The sequence below is a fragment of the Helianthus annuus genome, chromosome 10, assembly GCF_002127325.2.
Source record: "Helianthus annuus cultivar XRQ/B chromosome 10, HanXRQr2.0-SUNRISE, whole genome shotgun sequence".
Taxonomy (NCBI): domain Eukaryota; kingdom Viridiplantae; phylum Streptophyta; class Magnoliopsida; order Asterales; family Asteraceae; genus Helianthus; species Helianthus annuus.
In genome coordinates, this window is record NC_035442.2 from 167,645,793 (window position 1) to 167,666,814 (window position 21,022).

The 21,022-nt window shown below is 39.1% G+C and overlaps 1 protein-coding gene across 3 annotated transcripts; it reads right to left on the minus strand.

The window, feature by feature from the left end:
- Positions 1–16,313: 16,313 nt before the first annotated feature.
- LOC110886491 lies at positions 16,314–19,321 on the minus strand. 3 transcript variants are annotated; one of them, XM_022134306.2, is made up of 7 exons: positions 18,966–19,321; positions 18,686–18,724; positions 18,415–18,540; positions 18,291–18,319; positions 17,582–17,819; positions 17,451–17,509; positions 16,314–16,516 (listed from the first exon to the last, which is right to left on the minus strand). In XM_022134306.2, the coding sequence occupies exons 3-7, from the start codon at positions 18,476–18,478 to the stop codon at positions 16,472–16,474; spliced, it is 435 nt and encodes a 144-aa protein (XP_021989998.1). In that variant the 5' UTR covers positions 18,479–18,540; positions 18,686–18,724; positions 18,966–19,321; the 3' UTR covers positions 16,314–16,471. The 3 variants fall into 3 exon arrangements, 1 of the variants encoding a protein (XP_021989998.1); XR_002562838.2 differs by having other exon boundaries at positions 16,318–16,516; positions 17,174–17,509; positions 18,966–19,316; XR_002562839.2 differs by lacking the exon at positions 16,314–16,516 and having other exon boundaries at positions 16,627–17,509; positions 17,582–17,736; positions 18,966–19,319.
- Positions 19,322–21,022: the final 1,701 nt, after the last annotated feature.

Below are 21,022 nucleotides of genomic sequence, written 5' to 3' on the forward strand. Positions count from 1 at the left end.
AAATTTTTACTACTCCCCCATCCCCACACTTGAAGTACATATTGTCCTCAATGTGTAGGAACTAGAGTTTTAGCAACGCACAAGGGATGTGACACGACTAACCTTCCCAACTTTTCACCCCGGAAATTAAAATACATATTACAATCCACTTATTCTAAACTACCAATCAAAGTAAAAAGAAACACATGCACCTGATTGTTATCGCTTGATGCTCATATTCTTCGTCTCTTCATAAAAGTGGTTGTCCCTCGAACCCGTTATACCTACAAATTCTAATCCTTGTGTAGAAGCATGCTTCTCACAACCATCAAAATTTGTTAGTTACTTAGTTCTACCATTTTTATGAACGTATTACCAAGCCATGCATTATTTCACTTCGATTTTATGTGGAAAATATTTTACAACAACAACAAGCCTAACTCACTTTCGTAGGAATCACGACGGCATTTAGCATATGCACGCAAGCCTTTTAAACCTCCCGATAGCTCGGGAGGACGAGTAGGTCTCGTGAGGGTTATATAGGGAACACACTCACAAAGTTCATTTAACTAGGCAATAATTTAAATAATCAAAATGAGAAAAATGAAAATAAACTAATAATATACAACAACAACAACAACAACAAAAACGTACCTCGCCTCTACCGCTATATCTCTCATTAGGGTTCACTGGCGGGTTCGGCTGGTACAGATAACCAGTAAGGGCCTCAAACATATCCCTATAGTTATCCAGCGGGCTTGACTCTTGTTGGGGTGGCGGTTGGTATGGCATGGGAACGAAACTCGAGCCGACTGCTTCGGGCCAGTGAGGGATTGGATCGGAGGGCCCTCGCGGATGAGGAAGGTTGGGGTAATCGGTCCACCCCGAATGTTCAGCATATGGAAGTCCGGCTTGATAATCTCGTTGATGGCGTTCTTGGTCATGGAGTACCTTGAAATTATTAATCGCCATCTGGTTGGAGAAAGCCATTGCCCCCCATCGGCGTTGGTCCAACTCTGCCTGTGCATTCCGGCACCTAGCATCCTCTTCCTCCCAAGCTTGTCTGCGGGCCCTTTCCTCTTCTTGCAGCTGTATCATGCGTTCCATTTGTGATTGTTGCATCGCATATTGCAGCTGCTGTTCCTCCAACTGTTTTCCACCCTCTCTCGAAAGGATGATTGAAAACCCCATTGTTGTTGCGAGTACGCCCCTTGCGCCTCTTCCCATTCTTTCCGACTAGCATGGTACTCTCTTGCTTCACCAATACCCGCCGACACATTTTCGTAGATCGCTTGATCCCCACGGTTCCACAACCGATACGACGGTATTTGTCTTTGATTCACAAAATCTGCCACATTGGCAGAGATTTCCCTATGCTTTTTTCGGTACCTACGCCTCGGTCCCCGTGGACCGGAAGGATCAATGTCCTCCTCAACATCGGGCATCTCCTCATCGCCCCCTTCTTCCTCACCTTCTTCATCACTCTCTTTGTCGTTGAACCGATAACTATCCCCTTGGTCATCTTCAACCGTGTGCAAATGCCCAAAAGATTTCACGGTTATGTTCCAATGTCGCCTCATAGATGCGAAGTTGAATTGATCAATGGGTTTGGATACCCATAGTGAGTCTTGAGGTAATGCATTTTGTTGGAGAATCATGGCGCTGATCAATCTTGGATAAGGAATCATTTTGCGTTTAAACGATTCCCGTGTATCCCATGTGTTAATCATAACAATTTGACGCCACGAGAGCTTGGGCGTCCCATATAACAATGCATGCACCACCCAACAGTCGGGTGCCTTCACCGTTCCACGGTCTCCAAACCGTACCATAATGTTCTCCAACGAGATACCTTGCAATATCTTTCCCATCAGAGACATATCTGCCCTTGCGTTACCTGCACCCCCAGAACCGGGTAATGTATCCTCCAAGAGAGTCACTGGGTCAGCATCATTTCTCTTGTTGTCCAAAAACTGATCATACCCATAATAATCATACGCGTCGACCCCAAGCGAGTCAAACCTCGCTATAGCATTCATGTGCTCGAAGGACATAACCATTTGATTTTTCCCAATGTTCCCAATCAACTTCCATCTATGAGCTGGTCTATCAGAGTGTTCAAAACGAAGAGTGGATAGCCACTCACAAACTGCCCCCAAGTATACCCGATTGGTGATGTCATCACACCAATCAATCACTCGCTCCCAACCGAGTTTCTCGAACCTTTGCACTATACCAATCTTCCTAAACTCTTCAACATCCACCGTACGTTCACAAACCGCCCTGTCGGGTACGGATTTTGAAATGCCCGTAACCATTTTCATCTTCCACATCTTGGCTTCCAACCTCTTATTATTGTATCTAGAAAGAGCCTTTGTTTTCTCTTCCTTCCATGCCGAAGCCGACCCACTGTTCTTCGCCTCTTCCCAAGCCCAATCTTGTCTTTCAAGTTGACCATCGCCTTCTTCTACATTACTAAGTTGTTCCCAACGTCTTTGATAAACCCCAGAGCCCGAACCGGCTCCCGAAGATGAACCTTGACCGGAGGTCTTTGCCTTCTTGCTCCCACGAAACATGGCTACAATCACAAGACAAAGATAACAACAATTAGTACATTCCAACCTTCAACAATCTCAAACTTTGAACATGGTATGCAATGTTGAACTTTAATCCAATTTTAGATGTAAACTCGCCATTTTAAACTTCCAAAGTCGCTCATTTTATCATCTATATTGACTAACACGTTTAATCCTAAGATTTCAATAGAAAATCATGGTTCAACAATGTTCAACATCACTATTATGTTCAATCATGCCAAAATCTTAGTGTAATCACATCACTAAAACTAAGCATGCTCAAACCCCACCCAAATCAAGCAAACACCCTTGAATTTATGCTCAAACATCCTACATTATGATAACCAACCTACTCTTAAACAATAAGTCTAAAATTTCGGAAGAAATCACCACACATATGAAAATCAAGCATAAATTGAGTGAAAGTTCATACCTTTAGTGAAGATTGACAAGAATAACCAAAGAAAAGTGTAAAACAAGAAGTTGGATGAACACTCTTCCAAACCCTAGAACACGCGTCCAGAAATCTTGCAAACAAGCAAGAATTGAGGGAATTTGTTATGGGGGTTTTGTTCCTCTCGAAAAATCACTCAAGATAGACTCAAGAATCAAGTGATTTGGTTAGGGATTGAGAGAGTTATGGAGAAAAGAAGAATTAGGGTTCTAGAGAGAACTTGGGGAAGATGAAGTTAGAAGGCAAAAGAGAGAAGTAGGAAACGTATGGATCTGAATTGGGAGTGATATTAGGTTAATTTCGGGTCAAGTGTGTGGTCAAAAGTTGTTTCGGGTCAAGTTTAATTACCAAATACGGGTTTGGATGCAAATATGAGCCGCAAAAACGAACCTGCGTCGGCCAGATATCGAGGCACCGTCGGCGACGAAGAAGTAGTCCATCGGCGACGGTTGCTGGTTTGTGACCCGGGTAGCGACGGCCTAAGTCGCTGTCTACGGACAATTTGAGGCTACGGACAATTTACGGGACCGTGGGCGACGAAGAGTTTAGTCGTCGGCGACGGCTCTTGGATCTTTCATTTTTTTATTTTTCAATTTTAATTTTTTTTTAAGAAAAGAGAATTTTAATTAATTTTTATTAAGGGGCTATGCACATATAAAAATCCTAAAAAATATTAAAAATCTTTTTGTAATTTTTTATAAGTTAAAAACAAAACTTACGCAAGGCATGGACGTCGTTAACGGCCCTACCACCCCCCAAAAAAATCGTGTATTGTCCGCAATACACATAAACAAGTCTAAAAACATACCTTCTATCTTCACGACCCGTTCGTAATGTCTAGACTTCACACAATCAAGAAGCATTAGTAGGAATTGAAACGATAATCCGGGAAACACACAAACAATTAAACAATTATACATAACTTTACAAAAAGTGTTACCGGTCCTTTTCATTCGACCTCGTAAACCGGGAAACTTACCACGAAGCTTACCGATTCCTTGTTTGCATCCACTTTCTCGTTACCCTCGAGAAACGGTTTTAGCCGATGACCATTTACCGTTTGCCGCACCCCATCCTTCGGGTCCTCGATAGTAACATCTCCCAATTTTCCGACCCGGGTGACAACATAGGGTCCCATCCATTTGCTTCGGAGCTTTCCGGGAAAGAATTTGAGCTTTGAATTGTAGAGCCACACCTTTTGACCCAATTCAAATTCTTTCTTCCTCAACTTGGCATCATGCGCTCTCTTCATTCCGTCCTTGTATTGAGATGCGTATTCATATGCCGTCTCCCGTAGCTCCTCCAATTCACACAACTTGAGCTTCCGTTCCTTACCTGCATCATCATATTGCACATTAACCTCTTTAATAGCCCATAACGATTTGTGCAGAAGTTCAACCGGTAAATGGCAATTTTTACCGTAAACCAACCGGTAAGGTGTAGTGCCTATGGGTGTCTTATGTGCTGTTCGGTAGGCCCATAAAGCATCGTTCAATTTAATTGACCAATCCTTATGGTCCGCCCGCACGGTCTTTTGCAAAATCTGTTTAATTTGCCTATTTGACACCTCAACTTGCCCGCTTGTTTGCGGGTGATAGGGGGTAGCAATCCTATGGTCAACACCAAATCGTTTTAAGAGTTTGCCAAACCGAAAATTTTTAAAATGGGATCCTCCATCACTCATGATGACACGAGGGATCCCAAACCTTGAAAAAATATTGGTTTGGACAAAGTTGCATACTACGGAATGGTCGTTTGTCTTGGTGGCTATTGCTTCGACCCATTTTGACACATAGTCAACGGCCACCAAGATGTACAAATTGCCATAAGAATTGGGGAATGGGCCCATAAAATCAATACCCCATACATCGAAAACATCGACTACAAGGATTGGTTGCATGGGCATCTCATCCCTTTTTGAAATACCCCCTAATTTTTGACACTCAATGCAATTTTTAGCAAACTCGTTTGCATCCTTGAAGATAGTAGGCCAATGAAGGCCACTATTCAACACTTTATGACCCGTTTTGTGACCACTAAAGTGACCACCACATGCAAACGAGTGTAGATGTTGCAACACGCTCGGAATCTCTTCGTCATAAATGCATCTCCTTATAACTTGATCCGCACACTCCTTCCACAAATGCGGTTCTTCCAACCGATAGTACTTGATTTGGGACATGAAGTGTTGCCTTTTCCGTCTATCCCAATGTGCCGGCATGTCACCTGTAACAAGATAATTGACAATGTTAGCATACCATGGCAATTTATCTAATTTCATTATATGCTCATCCGGGAAAGACTCATTGATCTCAAAGGCTCTCGGATCATCTTCTACCATCAACCGGACAAGTGGTCCGCTACCACATTCTCAATGCCTTTCTTGTCCCGTATCTCCAAATCAAACTCTTGGAGCAACAACACCCATCGGATTAACCTCGGCTTTGCATCTTTCTTCTCCATGAGGTACCTAACTGCAATGTGATCCGAGTAAATAATCACTTTACTACCCCATATGTAAGACCGAAATTTATCCAATGCATATACCACCGCAAGTAGCTCTTTTTCGGTAGTTGTGTAGTTCAATTGTGCATCCGAAAGAGTCTTACTTGCGTAGTATATGGCAACGGGTTTCTTGTCAACCCGTTGTCCCAACACGGCCCCCACCGCATAATCACTTGCATCGCACATAATCTCAAAAGGTAAAGACCAATTTGGCGATTGCAAGATTGGTGCCTCCACTAACGTTTCTTTTAAATTGTTAAAAGCATTTTGGCAATTTTCGTTGAAATCAAACGGTTGGTCTTTTAGCAACAAATTACATAAAGGCTTCGTTATATCACTAAAACCCTTAATAAACCGCCTATAAAACCCCGCATGACCTAAAAACGACCTAACACCTTTAACCGTCGTGGGATATGGTAAAGTAGATATGACTTGTACCTTAGCACGATCAACCTCTATCCCACGACTTGACACAACGTGCCCCAACACAATTCCCTCTTGAACCATAAAATGGCTCTTTTCCCAACTAAGGACCAAACTAGTTTCAACACATCTTTTTAACACTTTATCTAGTTGGTCCAAACAAGTCTCAAAAGATGATCCAAAAATTGAGAAATCATCCATGAAGATTTCCAAAGACTTTCCCACCATATCGGAGAAGATACTCATCATGCACCTTTGGAAGGTGGCGGGAGCATTACATAATCCAAACGGCATCCGCCTAAATGCGAAGGTACCGTAGGGACATGTAAATGTAGTCTTTGCTTGATCTTCCGGATGGATGGCAATTTGGTTATAACCGGAATAACCATCTAGGAAGCAATAAAATTTTTGCCCCGATAATTTCTCAACGATTTGATCAATAAACGGTAAAGGGAAATGATCTTTGGAAGTTGCGGTATTCAACTTCCTATAATCAATACAAATTCGCCACCCGGTTACCGGCCGGGTAGCTACCTCTTCACCTGCGTCATTTTTGACGACTTGTATATCGGCTTTCTTGGGAACCGTCTGTATTGGGCTCACCCATTGGCTATCCGAGATCGGGTAAATGATACCCGCATCAAGCCACTTCAACACCTCTTTCTTCACGACCTCCCGCATGTTCGGATTTAACCGCCTTTGTGCATCTCGAACGGGAGTCACATTCTCTTCCGTGATGATTTTGTGCATCACCACCGAGGGACTAATACCCTTCAAATCCGCAATGGTCCATCCAATCGCCGCCCGATTGGTGACCAACACTTCCATCAACTTTTTCTCTTGCTCTCCGGTTAAATTTGATGCAATGATAACCAGGAGAGTATTGCCCTCTCCAACATAAGCATACTTGAGATGCTTCGGCAATGCTTTCAACTCCACTTCCGGAGGCTCCACTAAAGACGGCTTCAATTTAGTATCAATGCTTTCCGGTAAGCTTTCAACTTGGTGCGTCCATGTCGGTTTTCCTTCTCTAACCGCAAGCACCTCTAAACTCCTCACTTCCTCGTCTATGCTTTGCTCCAACTCCACCTGTGACCTGTCAAACATATAACAATCCTCCATTGTGTTTTCCCCATAGACGACTGTGTCGCAAAGAGGTATACACGTATCAACAATGTCTGCCATAAAGCATTCATCATCAACTGGAGGGCTCATAAGTCCGGAAAAAACATGCAACCTCAACCTCCGGTTTCCAAATGTCATGTCAACCGTTCCCGTTCTGCAATCAATTTGAGCATTTGCAGTTGCTAAGAACGGTCGACCCAAAATCACCGTAGGTTGTTTGGTTGGGTCCTTGGTCACATAATCAAGTACAAGAAAGTCCACCGGATAGTAAAAATCCTCGATTTTCACTATCACATCCGAAACAACTCCACGGGGTAGTTTAGGCGTCAAATCGGCTAACACCACGGTGGTGTTTGACGATTGAAGTGGACCAAACTCGTATTGGTCATATAAACTACCCGGTAGAATGCTTACACTAGCACCAAGATCTAGAAGTGCCCGGTTGATTTTAAAATCACCCACTTGAATTGAAATGATGGGCGCACCCGGATCTTGGAGCTTAGGTGGAAGCGCACCTGAAAGAATCGAACTCACGTTTTCGGTTAAATCTAATTTTTTTGGAAATTTGTGAGTGCGTTTTTGGGTACACAAATCTTTCAAGTACTTAGCATATGACGGTACTTGTTTAATTGCATCCAAAAGAGGTAAATTGATTTTTACTTGTTTGAACATTTCCAACAACTCTTCTTGTTGTGGACCTCTTTTGTTTACAACCTTTTTCGTCGGTCCCTTCAATGCTTCGGGATAAGGGGCGGTATTAGCCTCCACACCCTTTTCCTTAGCCTTAGGGACGGGGATAGTCGCAACGGGAGTAACATTATTCTTTTTCAAATCATTTTTATTTTGACCCGTTTGACCATCCTCAAGCTCCTCATCACTAGCATCTTCCACCACCCCTTCGACAAATTGGGGTGGTGGTGTTTTGACACCATTATCAACAACTCGACCACTACGTAAAGTAACTTTATTAATTGGTACCTCACGTGTGTTCCTCGAGCTCGACCCTTGATGCTTAGGGTTTATGGTGGTGTCACTTGGAAGCTTCCCCATGCTTCCCTTTATTTGGGCCACTTCTTCCGCTAGTTGACCCACTTGTTTCGCCAATGCTTCGTGTGCTTTGTCTCGGATCTCATTTGCCTTCTTTATTTCTTTGACATCACTGTGAGCCTCCTTTTGCATGTTGAGCAAAGCATCCATCTTAGCACTCAAGTCATCACCACCGGTTTGGTTGTTTGACCCACTTCCATTACCGCCTTGGTTGTTGTAATTCTTTTGGTACCCACCTTGGTACCCTTGGTTGTAATTCCGTTGGTAGCCTCCTTGGTTGCCACCTTGGCGGTTTTGGTATGATGACCCACTTCCTCCTTGATTACCCGATTGGAAATTCGGGTTCATTTGATTTGAAGCATTGCCATACCGAAAGTTGGGGTGATTTCTCAAACCCGGATGGTAAGTGTTGGAGTTCATGTCATATTGTTTTCTATCTCCATACACTTGGTTGACTTCTTCGGTGTAACCACTCGAACCCATTGAACATTGCTCGGTCGCATGCCCAATATCCCCACATTCTTCACAAACCGCAAACTGAACCGCGTTCACCTCTTTCTTCTTTTTCAGTTGAGCTATTTCCCGTTCTAAGGTGGAAATCCGGTCCTTGGAATCGAGATCGGGAAGTGACCGGGAAACTGGATGTCTTTTTGCTCTATCGGCCGATTCTTTTTCTTTGGATCGTTTGCTCATCCTTTCCAAAAATTCCCAATCATCATCCTCGTGATTGCTCAAGAGTGTACCGTTACTTGTTGTCTCGAGACGATTCCAAGTTGCATCATCCAAACCCCGTACAAAGCATTTCACCAACTCCCATTTTTCTATTTGGTGATGTGGGCATCTCCTCATTAGCTCTTTGAATCGGGTAAATGCTTCATGTAAAGGCTCACTTGAAAGTTGACGAAATGACCGAATTTCATCTCTCGCATCGTCGGTCTTTGCCATAGAATAGTATTCGTCCAAAAATGCTTGTTGCATTTGTTCCCAAGTTCGAATACTATTGGCCGGAAGTGTAAGGAACCACTGTTTTGCCTTGTCTTTCAACGAAAATTGAAATAACCGAAGCTTCACTTCCTCTAGTGCGAAATTATGCCCTCCAATAGTATCACAAATGGAAGAAAACTCCGTTAAATGCGTGTACGGCTCATCATTGGACCTCCCGTTGAAATGAGGAAGTATGTTGATGTAATGCGGCTTGCAATCAAACATCCTCCTTTCGCATACTATCGGAGAATTATTCTCGGTCACTATCGGTCGGAAACGGTCATTTACTCCCCGTGGAGGTTGTTGACGACGTTGTGGCCCATTAACTTCTTGATCGACCGGTCTTCGATTATCCCTTCTCTCACCTCTTTGATCCCCCCTTCGATTATCCCTTGGGTTACCACCTCCCACGAAACGAGGAATCCGGTTAGGGTTTACATTGTTGTTGTTGTTCTTGTTGTTGTAAAACCCATCATTCCGGTTCCGTTGGTTGTTGTTTTGTGGTTGACGGTTGTTCCCATAACCATCGTTTCTTCCACCTCCGTAACCGTATTCATCTTCCCCAACATAATTGGCGTTTTGGTAACCAATTTCCTCATCGTCATACCTTCTAGCATTGTAGACGTTTCCTCTATTCACGTAGCCCCAATCTTCATTATCATTAGCTCGATCATCGTAATACCCCCCATCGTCCGAATTTTCCGTATGGATGCTTACGTGTTCCGGTGATTGATAACCGGGAACACTATACGGTTCATCATCGGGGATTGCATTCCTTAAATCGTCGATGTTGAAAAACGGGTCTTCATTCGCGGGATTGCCGCGATCACGGTTACCTCTACGATCGGAGTTGACATTCCGATCATCAAGGTTGATAGGTAACGATGCTTGTCGGTGAAGGGGTTGTTGTTGAGGTGTTCGTTGGGTGTTGTTGATGTTTTGGTTTTGGAAAGGTGGAGTAGGTGGTCTTGCGTTGGTGTTACCACCCGGTTGTTCTTGGGGTATAGGTTGGGTGTTTTGAGCGGGATAAAAGGTTCCTCGAGATTGGAATTGATTTGGATGGAGGTTTTGGTTGGGGTTAAAGTCTTGGTTGGAGTTGTGGTTTGCCATTGAATCGGTTTCAATGGTCGGTGTGAGTGGTGGTGTTTGGTTGGTTTGATTAGAAGCAAGAGTTGCTTCTAACCGGCTTGCTAGGTTCCTTCTTGCAAGTCTTTCAATTTCCGGTTCGTAGACTAAAGGTGAAGTCCTCCCGGAATTTCGTGTACGCATGCACTACCTGTAACCTGCACAAGTAACACACCCCGCGTAACAAGGAAAAAGACAATACAAAAAGAAAGCTAAACAAGTTAAACAGTTAATCACAAAAAATTCAAACAATATTCAAACACAAAGCGCACGCACTCCCCGGCAGCGGCGCCAAAATTTGATCGGAGTGTCGCGCTCCGGTCAAAGATAATATTTATAAGCCCAAATTACCCTTAACAATGTGTTAGTGGTAGTAAGGGGTCGATCCACGAAGAGTATGTGGTTTGTGTATGGATTCGAATGAATTATAAACAATTGTCACAATTTATGAAGCTTGCTAAAGTATTTTTGAGTTTTCGTTTAATTGAAAGATGTGAAATTTGATTACTGAAATTGAATTTCTTAATTAACAACTACTACGTAACGATTGCAAAAGTTTCTGGATATGAAAACAATAATATTAAAAGGGAATCACACCCGGTTTCGGTAATTATCAACCTAGGATTTCTACAAGTTCTAGTTTCAACTCAAATGCATTTGATTAACGGATTTAGTGTACCGTGACTTAGGTGCTACTAACTATCAACGCCCTGAAGAACGGACAAAAAGACACTTTGTAATCAACACAAGTAAATCCTAACAATGACAATGTACAATTACATATCACCGTTTCGCGAAGTCATAACTTTTAACATCGCTCGACAATTCACGAATTCGTAACAAATGTAATACTATTGTCAAGAGTTTCAAAAACCAAATACAAATTGTCACTAAGTCAAAACAAGAACAATTCAAAACCCTAGAATTAACAACTACCTACACCGGGGTGAAACCGAGATGATTAGCCGCTCATGATTGAAGAAGCTTGATCACCGGATGTTTGGAATGCGGAAGGATTCATCTTGAAGCTTGATTGGATGGAGAATTGATGGATGTTGAAGGTTTGGTGAAGAATAATAATGAGATGGATGATGGATGGAGAATTAGGGTTTAATGGAGGAATTGGGGATGATTGATGGTGATGAGTCTTGGTTGTAGAGATGATGATAGATGGAATGGTTGGTGAATGATGGTGAATAAGGCTCCAAAAACAAGATTCAAACTCCTCCAAAAGTGTAACTCCCGTATTGGTTGGTCAACCAACCTTTTTGATTCGTTCCAACACCCCAAAACCCCAAATGTCGCGTTTCAGGTTTTGATGAACCGTCGCCGACGGTGGATGTGTCCGTCGGCGACGGTGTGTGGAAGTTTGAGAGTGGCCGACGGCCTAATTCGCTGTCTACGGAGAAAATCAGGCTACGGTCATATGTGCAAACCGTCGGCGACGGCCCCTATGGGCGTCGGTGACGGTGCCCAGATGTTGGGTTTTCTGTTTTTTTCGCGTTCCTTGCTTCCGGTTGACCCGTGTCGCTTCCCGGTGGTCCCGTTTTCGCTCCGGTGACCCGTAAAGCTCCCGAAAAGCTCCTTAAACTCCAGTAAACCTGCAAAACACAAATCTAATCAAGAGTAGGCAATTCGAAACTAAAACTTGTGTAAAAACATCAAATTAAACAATTACAATCACCAGTTTTCAACCACGTATCAGTTAACAGCCTTAACAGGCACCTGTCCACGTTTTCTGATACTGGGCTGCTCTCGCGGGCCGCGTAACCCTTAAGGGTTTCTTACGCGGGCCGCCTGGCCTGCTATGACCAGTCAAACAAGTTTCAAACTTTGCACTTTTGGTCCCTGGTCCTTTGTAACGTGGTTTTAAGTCCTATTTTTGCACTTTTGACCTCTTAACCTTACTTTTAAGGGCTTTAGGACTTTTACTAACTTAGTTAAGTCCTTGACTAACTTTGAGATCATCCATAAGGCCTTAGAATTCAATGTTGACGCTTTTAACCCCTCGTACACGAATTTGATCATAACTTTCTCATACGATAACGAAACTTTATGAAATTTTTACCACATATTCTAGTGAGCATAATTTACCTTTAAAAAGCTTCGGGTCTGCTAAAAGGTCACTCAGAGGTATACTTTGCACATGTTGACACATTTAGCCCCTGTAGTTTGTAATTTCTCACTTTCTTTCACTTTTAGCTTCGTATGATCCATGATTTATTCGTTTGAAGGTATAAACATCTTGTAGGGCTATTTTTTAAATATAATTATCCATCGTCGATACTTTGGACCCTTATATTCACATAGTTTCCCCGTTTGTCAACATTAGTCCCTATAAAGTATTCTTTCACACGTTCAGGGCTTATGACACGTGTTCATACATTATTGGACATAAATTTTCAAGGTGTTACAGTTCTGTCTTATGGTAAAGGCGTCTTATGGTAAATGAAGAGGTTAATTGTAATTATAATAACGCGTTTAATTTTATATTTTTCCCATGGAAATGCATTAAAAGCCTAACGAGTGTCGTGTCATATTCTTTCGTCTGACGATGTATTTAGTCATAACCGCCTTCATTGGGTATATAAAATACATTGGGCAGAGGTTTTAATCATTACCGTTTTCGTCCATCTACTCAATCATCTTTAAAAGTTTTTTTTTATCAATATCATTACAATTTCTTTTACTTTCAAAGAAGCATTGGTTCACTGCAAAATGGAAAACATTGGTCGTATCAAGTGATTGTCAATTGGTTCACTGCAAAATGGGTTTCAAGTGATTGTTGATGAAATTTTCACAAGGCTCTCTGTAGATGATATTGGTCGTTTCAAATGTCTTTCCAAGAATTTTTATAGGGAATTGTCAAGTCATGGATTTCAAATGATGCATGCTCTCAAAAGTGGAGATTCGCTACAAAAGAAACTACTCTCCTTTAAAGACACGTCAATTGTCGTTGACGACGTAGGCGCTATAAGGTTTTGTTTGATGACTATTTCAATTACAATCATGATCGAAACTCTTATACTGGTGGAATTTATTTTGATCAATTCAATGATCTGGAAGTGCTGAACATCAGATGTTACCGTAATGTAGTTGCTGCTCGTCTTTACTCACGACGTCGTGAGTCATGGAGAACAACAAATTTCGGTAGCGTAAACAATTATGGTTCAAGTGGTTATTCATGGTCTACAGGATTTTATGCTGATAAAACCATATATTTTTATGGTTTCAAATTATTGGTATCCACTAGGTGAGAGGAACATCGTTGCTTTTGATGTTCTGAGTGAGACTTTCAGAATGCTTTGTTTTCCAGAGAGTATTGTAGTCAATCCTTGCCAAGGGAATTTTTTGACCATCGCAAAGAGGCTGCATTTGATTGTTATTGGAAAGTCTGCTGAGCTAACTGCTGATTTGCTCAGATATGAAGAAGAAGAAGGCTGGATGAAGGTGTTTGTTTTCAATAATCCTCGTGTAGTTGATTATGTAGATAGGCGCCGAAAGACTAATATAATTGAAGACAACAAGTGGCTGATAACAAGCATCTGGGGGGATATGGTTGAAGTTGATCTGAGCAACGAACTTCTGAAATACCTCCAACATGTTGACAACTACAATGGTCCGAAAGGAGCTTTACTTATCGAGACTACTGTTTCACCCATTGATTAAGAATTAGTATGCTGTATTTTATTGAATGTTGTTTGCTGTTTTGACACTTGTAGTTTTTATATAATTAGTTATGTTAAAATTATTAACCATGTTTGTTATTTAAATTAAGTAAATGAATATTTATGTTTGAGAGTGAAAAAGCTTGTAATATTGGCAAAGGTCTGTTTAAATGATTAAAGCTCTGTTATTGTGAACAGATGTTTGAAAATAAAACAGTGGTTGATACATCTGTTGACTTTGGTCAACAGATGGATGACTAAATGAATGTTGTTTCGCCCATTGATTAGGAATTAGTATGTTGTATTCTATTGATTGTTGTTTGCTGTTTTGAACTTTGTTTATTATATAGTTACCTCTGTTTGACACTTGTAGTTTTTATATAATTAGTTGTGTTAAAATTATTAACCATGTTTGTTATTTAAATTAAGTAAATAAATATTTAGGTTTGAGAGTGTAAAAGCTTGTAATATTGACAAAGGTCTATTTAAATGATCAAAGCTCTGTTATTGGGAACAGATGTTTGAAAATAAAACAGTGGTTGATACATCTGTTGACTTTGGTCAACAGATGGATTTGAGAGTGTAAAAGCTTGTAATATTGGCAAAGGTCTGTTTAAATGATCAAAGCTCTGTTATTGGGAACAGATGTTTAAAAATAAAATAGTGGTTGATACATCTGTTGACTTTGGTCAACAGATGGATTTGAGAGTGTAAAAGCTTGTAATATTAGCAAAGGTCTGTTTAAATGATCAAAGCTCTGTTATTAGGAACAGATGTTTGAAAATAAAACAGTGGTTGATACATCTGTTGACTTTGGTCAACAGATGGATTTGAGAGTGTAAAAGCTTGTAATATTGGCAAAAGTCTGTTTAAATGATCAAAGCTTTGTTATTGGGAACAGATGTTCGAAAATAAAACAGTGGTTGATACATCTGTTGACTTTGGTCAACAGATGGATGAACTTTGTATGTTGTTTCGCCCATTGATTAGGAATTAGTATGTTGTATTCTATTGATTGTTCTTTGTTGTTTTGAACTTTGTTTATTATATAGTTACCTCTGTTTGACGCTTGTAGTTTTTATATAATTAGTTGTGTTAAAATTATTAACCATGTTTTTTATTTAAATTAACTAAATAAATATTTAGGTTTGAAAGTGTAAAATCTTGTAATATTGGCCAAGGTCTGTTTAAATTATCAAAGCTCTGTTATTGTGAACAGATATTTGAAAATAAAACAGTGGTTGATACATCTGTTGACTTTGGTCAACATATGGATGAACTTTGTATGCTGTTTTGCCCATTGATTAGGAATTAGTATGCTGTATTTTATCGAATGATGTTTGTTGTTTTGAACTTTGTTTATTATACAGTTACCTCTATTTGACACTTGTAGTTTTTATATAATTAGTTATGTTAAAATTACTAACAATATTTGTTATTTAAATTAACTAAATAAATATTTAGGTTTGAGAGTGTAAAAGCGTGTAATATTGGCAAAGGTCTGTTTAAATTATCAAAGCTCTGTTATTGTGAACAGATGTTTGAAAATAAAACAGTGGTTGATACATCGGTTGACTTTGGTCAACAGATGGATGAAAACAGATGTTTGGAACTACTGTTGAGATAAAGCAGAGTGTTGTGGCGAAAACTGTGGTTGAAACCATTGTTGGGTTAAAACGGTTTTTTAAAACCACTGTTGGGTTAAATTAGTGTTTTGTGGAGGTTGAAGGAACATGTTTGAATACAAATGTTATTTCGTTTACAAAAGATTAATAAATTGTATATTTTTGTATTTTTTATACTCTAAACTTTAAGTATTTACCAATTGACTTATTTATTTATTTTATTTATAAGTCTATATAAATATAACTATATTCATCATTTATATATGTTATGCATGGTTTTTTAAGAAACGATCCGTATTTGCACACGGGTCTTACCGCTAGTTATAATAAAAGAGTCTTTCTAATGCCACATGTCATTTGATTATGATAATTGATAAATGAGTTCATCTAATGCCACATAGCATTTTCTCCATCAATTTAGTAAAAATATTATTAAATATCAAATAATCTAATATTTCTATACATACTAGTGGGAATGCCCGCGCGTTGCGGCGGGTGTCCGAACTCATATCAGATTCAATTATGATGCCTATTGCGGACCAAAACCCATTACGGGTATCTAACACTTTTTTCCATTCAACAAAAAAAATAGGCGTAGAAGTTTGTATTCCACATACTATGCATAAAATAGACCTGGCAAACGGGTCCGGGTCAGAACGGGTTGTTTTGGCTCGGGTTCGGGTCAAAACGGTCAACTATAAAAAAGGGTTGTTTTGACTCGGGTCGAAACGGGTCCAGGTCAGAACAGGTTTCGGATCGGGTCGGGTCAGTTTTTTTTAACAATATAACTTTGTAAAACTCCGAATGTGAGTAACTTTCACTTAATGAACCATGATTTCAAGCTACATCCAAGTAAACAAATACACATCAGTCATGATTTCAAGCTACATCTAACTAAAACAGATACTCCATTTGACAGTTTTACATGCAACCCACATGATCATCAATAACAATTATATATTATAGTCTTGCTTCTTGTTGGTGTGCATCATTGTATAAAGCTAGCTGCAAATATGTACAACAAGAGGAGCAAGTGGTTAATATTATTTATGTACACTACACACTATACAATTGTAGGAACATCAGAATGCATTAATAGAAATTGAATCATATGATGCGGGAATATCAGTCCCATTTTACCATAAATCAGGCGAACAAGCGACTCTAAATTGTGTATGATAAAATGACAGAAGATATCATTTGCAATATCTAATTTCGAAATATTAAACAATACCATATTTATAAACTTATGCAAGCGTTACAAGCCCATTTTAAACCAACCCATTTCGACCTATACATAAAGTTACCCATTTTGACCCATTAACCAACCACTAACACACATGTTCCACCTCAACCTTTCTTCAGTATTCAACGGATAATTTGGCTCAAAGTCACACAATTTCACAAAAAAAGGAACCCCATTTTGTGTAACCAAACGGTGATCCTAAACATAAGTTCTGGAAAGCGAATACACAGTCTCGTTCGAAGGCAAAAAGCATCACAAGCACCGGTAACAACGTAATCAAAGTCCTCATATCAAACCCATCCGACCCATTATGACCCGCACTAAACGGTGTTGCAGCCCGCGGGTTCACCCCACCGAAAAAAAATCTCCTAAAAATCTCCTACGCATCAACATCATCTTCGTAATAAAACCCTTACCCGTTACCGAATCCTCGACGAACATCCCGACGCCAACTCTCTTTCTCGTAAACAAGCCCATCAGACCCTTATCCGTTACTAAACCCGTAAAGATCATATTGTTTTCGACTCTCCTCATCGCTTAAACATTTAAACGCTTTCGAAACCTTCTTAAACGCCTCGTCTGAACCGGTGCCTTATTCTTATCAGGATGAACTTTCAATGACAGTTTCCTATAAGCCTTTTTAACATCATCAAAAGTACAATTTTTATCCACCCCTAAGACAATTTCACTCACAATTGTTATCTGCTCCTGTGTACACAAACCCGGACCAGAAACTGAGCCCGAAACTGAACCTGAACGTTTAGAAATTTGTCTTAAATATGTAATTATGGAGATTTAAAAGGCAAGAAAGGTGAAAGGCTTACAGAAGTTGATCTTCGGATTATTTTGTATGCCATTCACAAGTTTTGGACCAATGTTTGAATCCACAAAGATTGTACTGAGCAGTGTAAACAGAAGCTGCAGCCAAGAGTGATGGCGCGAATTTGACCACCTCATATTCCACGAGGCAAAAATCCACCTATAATTGACATTTGGACGATTTTTGAATCTGATTGAGCCGCCTTGAGATATCTTTTGGAAAAAACATATGGGGTTGGAACTCTAACGTGTGCAGCATTAGATTTTCATGAAAAAAAAAGATAAAAAACAAATTTTTAGATATTAACAACATCAAAATCAACAAAAAAACATATAAAAACCCAAAATCAACAAAAAAAAAAAATACAAAAGAGACTAAAACAATCATGACCCATGATTTTATTCATCTAAAAAAGTCAACCCTAAACCGCACTCACTCAATTTTGTGTATCCCTGAACACAACCCGTTTAACCCATTTAACTAAAAGTGTCAAGATGGGTTGGCAGGTGATAATCAAGTTGTAAACGTGTTATTCGGGTTAATGGGTTGCAAGAAATTGGGTTAGACGGGTAGCTTCTTTCTAGTACCTCAGGTAATTCTTTTTGTTGTTAAATTTTTTTGCAGCCAGACCCTTTAATTATAAACAAATATAACAATAATCTTATTCATTCAGAAAACTTTAATTTTTTTCGATAAAAAGATGTAAAACTTACCCTGTTGTAGGCTGTTCTTGTCATCATTCCTTGTAAAGATCAAATAGCAACAAATATAAGCAAAATAATATTTATATAATATAACATATAACATTTTAAAAATATATCTATAATCAACACATACGGTAATAAAAACTCTCTTGTAGACAATACGAGGGTGGGTATGGATCCTTTTCACAGATTAACATCACCCCAAATTATTCAGTTATGGCCACGAATCTTGACCGCGTAGCCATCTTGGTGCCTTTGCCTTCACAAACAAGAACACAATGTATTGAAAAGTAAAAAAAAGCCCAGATCGTATACAACAGTTATTTATATATTCAACATTCATGATATTCAAGATTCAAGTGCAGAAAATCTTGATCTAAAGTTAACTGGTGTTTAGATTTTACCTTGCAGATTCGAAAGTTTGTTGCTGTCAACTGAAATCTCTGTTGATTGAAAGAAAAAAGTTTAAATAAATCAATGGAAACCAAATTACAATCTAGAACCGAAATTCGATTGAATCGAAGAAGGCTTATTAAAATTCTTACAATACTCCCAACTTTAATTTTACTCTGATAAAGGATGATAAAGCCAAGATTTAAATCAAGAAATTTGCAAATTACACTAAGATGTATTCAAAAAGTAAACTTAACAACAGATTATACAAACAAATAATGGAAATCACACCTGTTCACTGTGTCCTTGTGGGGAGTACCTTATCTACTGATTCCTTCCACCATGGATCCTTGTCGTCCTTTACTCTCAGAGATGGTACGGCGGAGTAGTGGCGGTGGGGGTGGAGGAGCGCGGTGATTGGCGACGGCGGTGATTTCGGTGATGCAGAAATGGATGAACGGAGAGTGTAGAGCAGACACGCCGTGGAGGATGGAGATCGGGCCATGGTGTTAGGGTTAGGTTTAGATTGATAAACCCTAACTGCTTTTATTAGTGAATAAGAAGATGGAAGATGAAGGCGGTTGGCTTTCTCCGACTTATCGGTGGCATCTTATTTAATTGGTGATGAATGATGAGCAGGGATTTCGATGGATGAAATCCCGAGACTGCCCCTTAGGTGTCTTAAAATTGTGTGCCATTTCCTAATTTACCCCTCTAAAATGGCTTTTACTCTCTTGTACATTATGTTTCAAAATTTATACGCACGGTAAAATTACGTTTGTGTACGTCACTTCTCTTTTTTATAATATTATAGATAATAAAAAAATAAATATGAATATCTAATTCTAATAAATGACTCCAAATAATACTACATGACATTTTCTCTTTTAATTCATTAATGATATTATTAATTCGTTAATATATAATTCTAATTTATGATTAAATAATATATAAATTATCTATGATTTTATTATTTTTTAAAATGGATAAGCGTATGGTTTGATTTACTTTATCTGTTTTGTTTTGCGTAAATCAAGTATAAATATAATTAAATGATATGTTTTCCTTTGAAAAAAATTGTTATTATCTAAGAAACATGGTGTTACGTTATTAAAAATGTTATTTTTTAGTTATATGTATTAATATTTCATACCAACACCACAAAAAATATGTAAAATAATAACACTCGGATTTGAGTTTATATATTAAAAATAATGAAGTGAAGTGATTATTTCAGCTAAATGGATGAATTTATCTATTAATCTATTAACTCAAACAAAATTTAATAGGTAAATTACTTGTTGAGTCCTTGTGTTTTAGGGGTTTTAACCACTTGAGTCCAAAATCAAAATGTTTAACGCCCTGAGTCCCTATAGCCACTTTTCTTAACCATTTGAGTCCAAATTTCTAACACCATCCATCAAGTTTGTTAACTACAAGGGCAATTTAGTCATTTACTCACAAAGAGTAATTTACCCTTATAAAAACCTAAATCCTTCTTTATCATCATCTTCTTCTTCTAGATCAGAGCCACCATCACCACCACCTCTGTCATAACCACCACCACCACCTACCTTCAACCTGCAATCAATATTCATCCCTATCAATTCCTTCAACTAAACTCCATATTCAACCAATTCCTCATCACAAATCCATTACAACAACAAAACACTAAACCGATTCCTCCTAACACAACTAGTTCAATCACCTACCTAACTCACCGCACATATAACATAACATAATCAACTCCAATTTTGACCAATCGAAGTTAACTAGGTCAAGATCTGAACAACTCCTAACAACAATTTGCAACCCTATGAATCAAAAATTTTAATCTTCGAAATTTAATATATCAAAACCATTGGGAAGATGATTTGAGTCAAGATCAGCTGACCCGGAGGTTTTGGGAAGATGTTGGCGACAAGTTAACTGACTCATGGAATTTTGGAAAGGAAATTTGAATAAGAAAACTTGCCTGAATTTGTTTGACAAATTTTGAAAAGAGACTCTCTAATGAGAAGGCATTTCCTAAAAGAAATCGTGGAGAAAATTTGCTTTAAGTTTTTACAAACGTGAACTCACCAGTCTTGTGTTGACACTTGATTAGCGTGTTTTTTAAGTACATGAGTTCCACTTCGGGATTTTGGCATGTCTTGTGTTTAGTGGATGCTATTAATTAAACAATGTTTTGGACAACTTAAAAAAACTATTTAGGACCGTGTGTATTAAGACTCAAAACGGGTCAAACAACTATTTCGTGGTTGTGGTTTTACTTCTGAAACTTAATGGTTATATTTTTAATTGAGTTAAATGTTAAAAAAGAATTAAAGCATTATACACTAAAATAC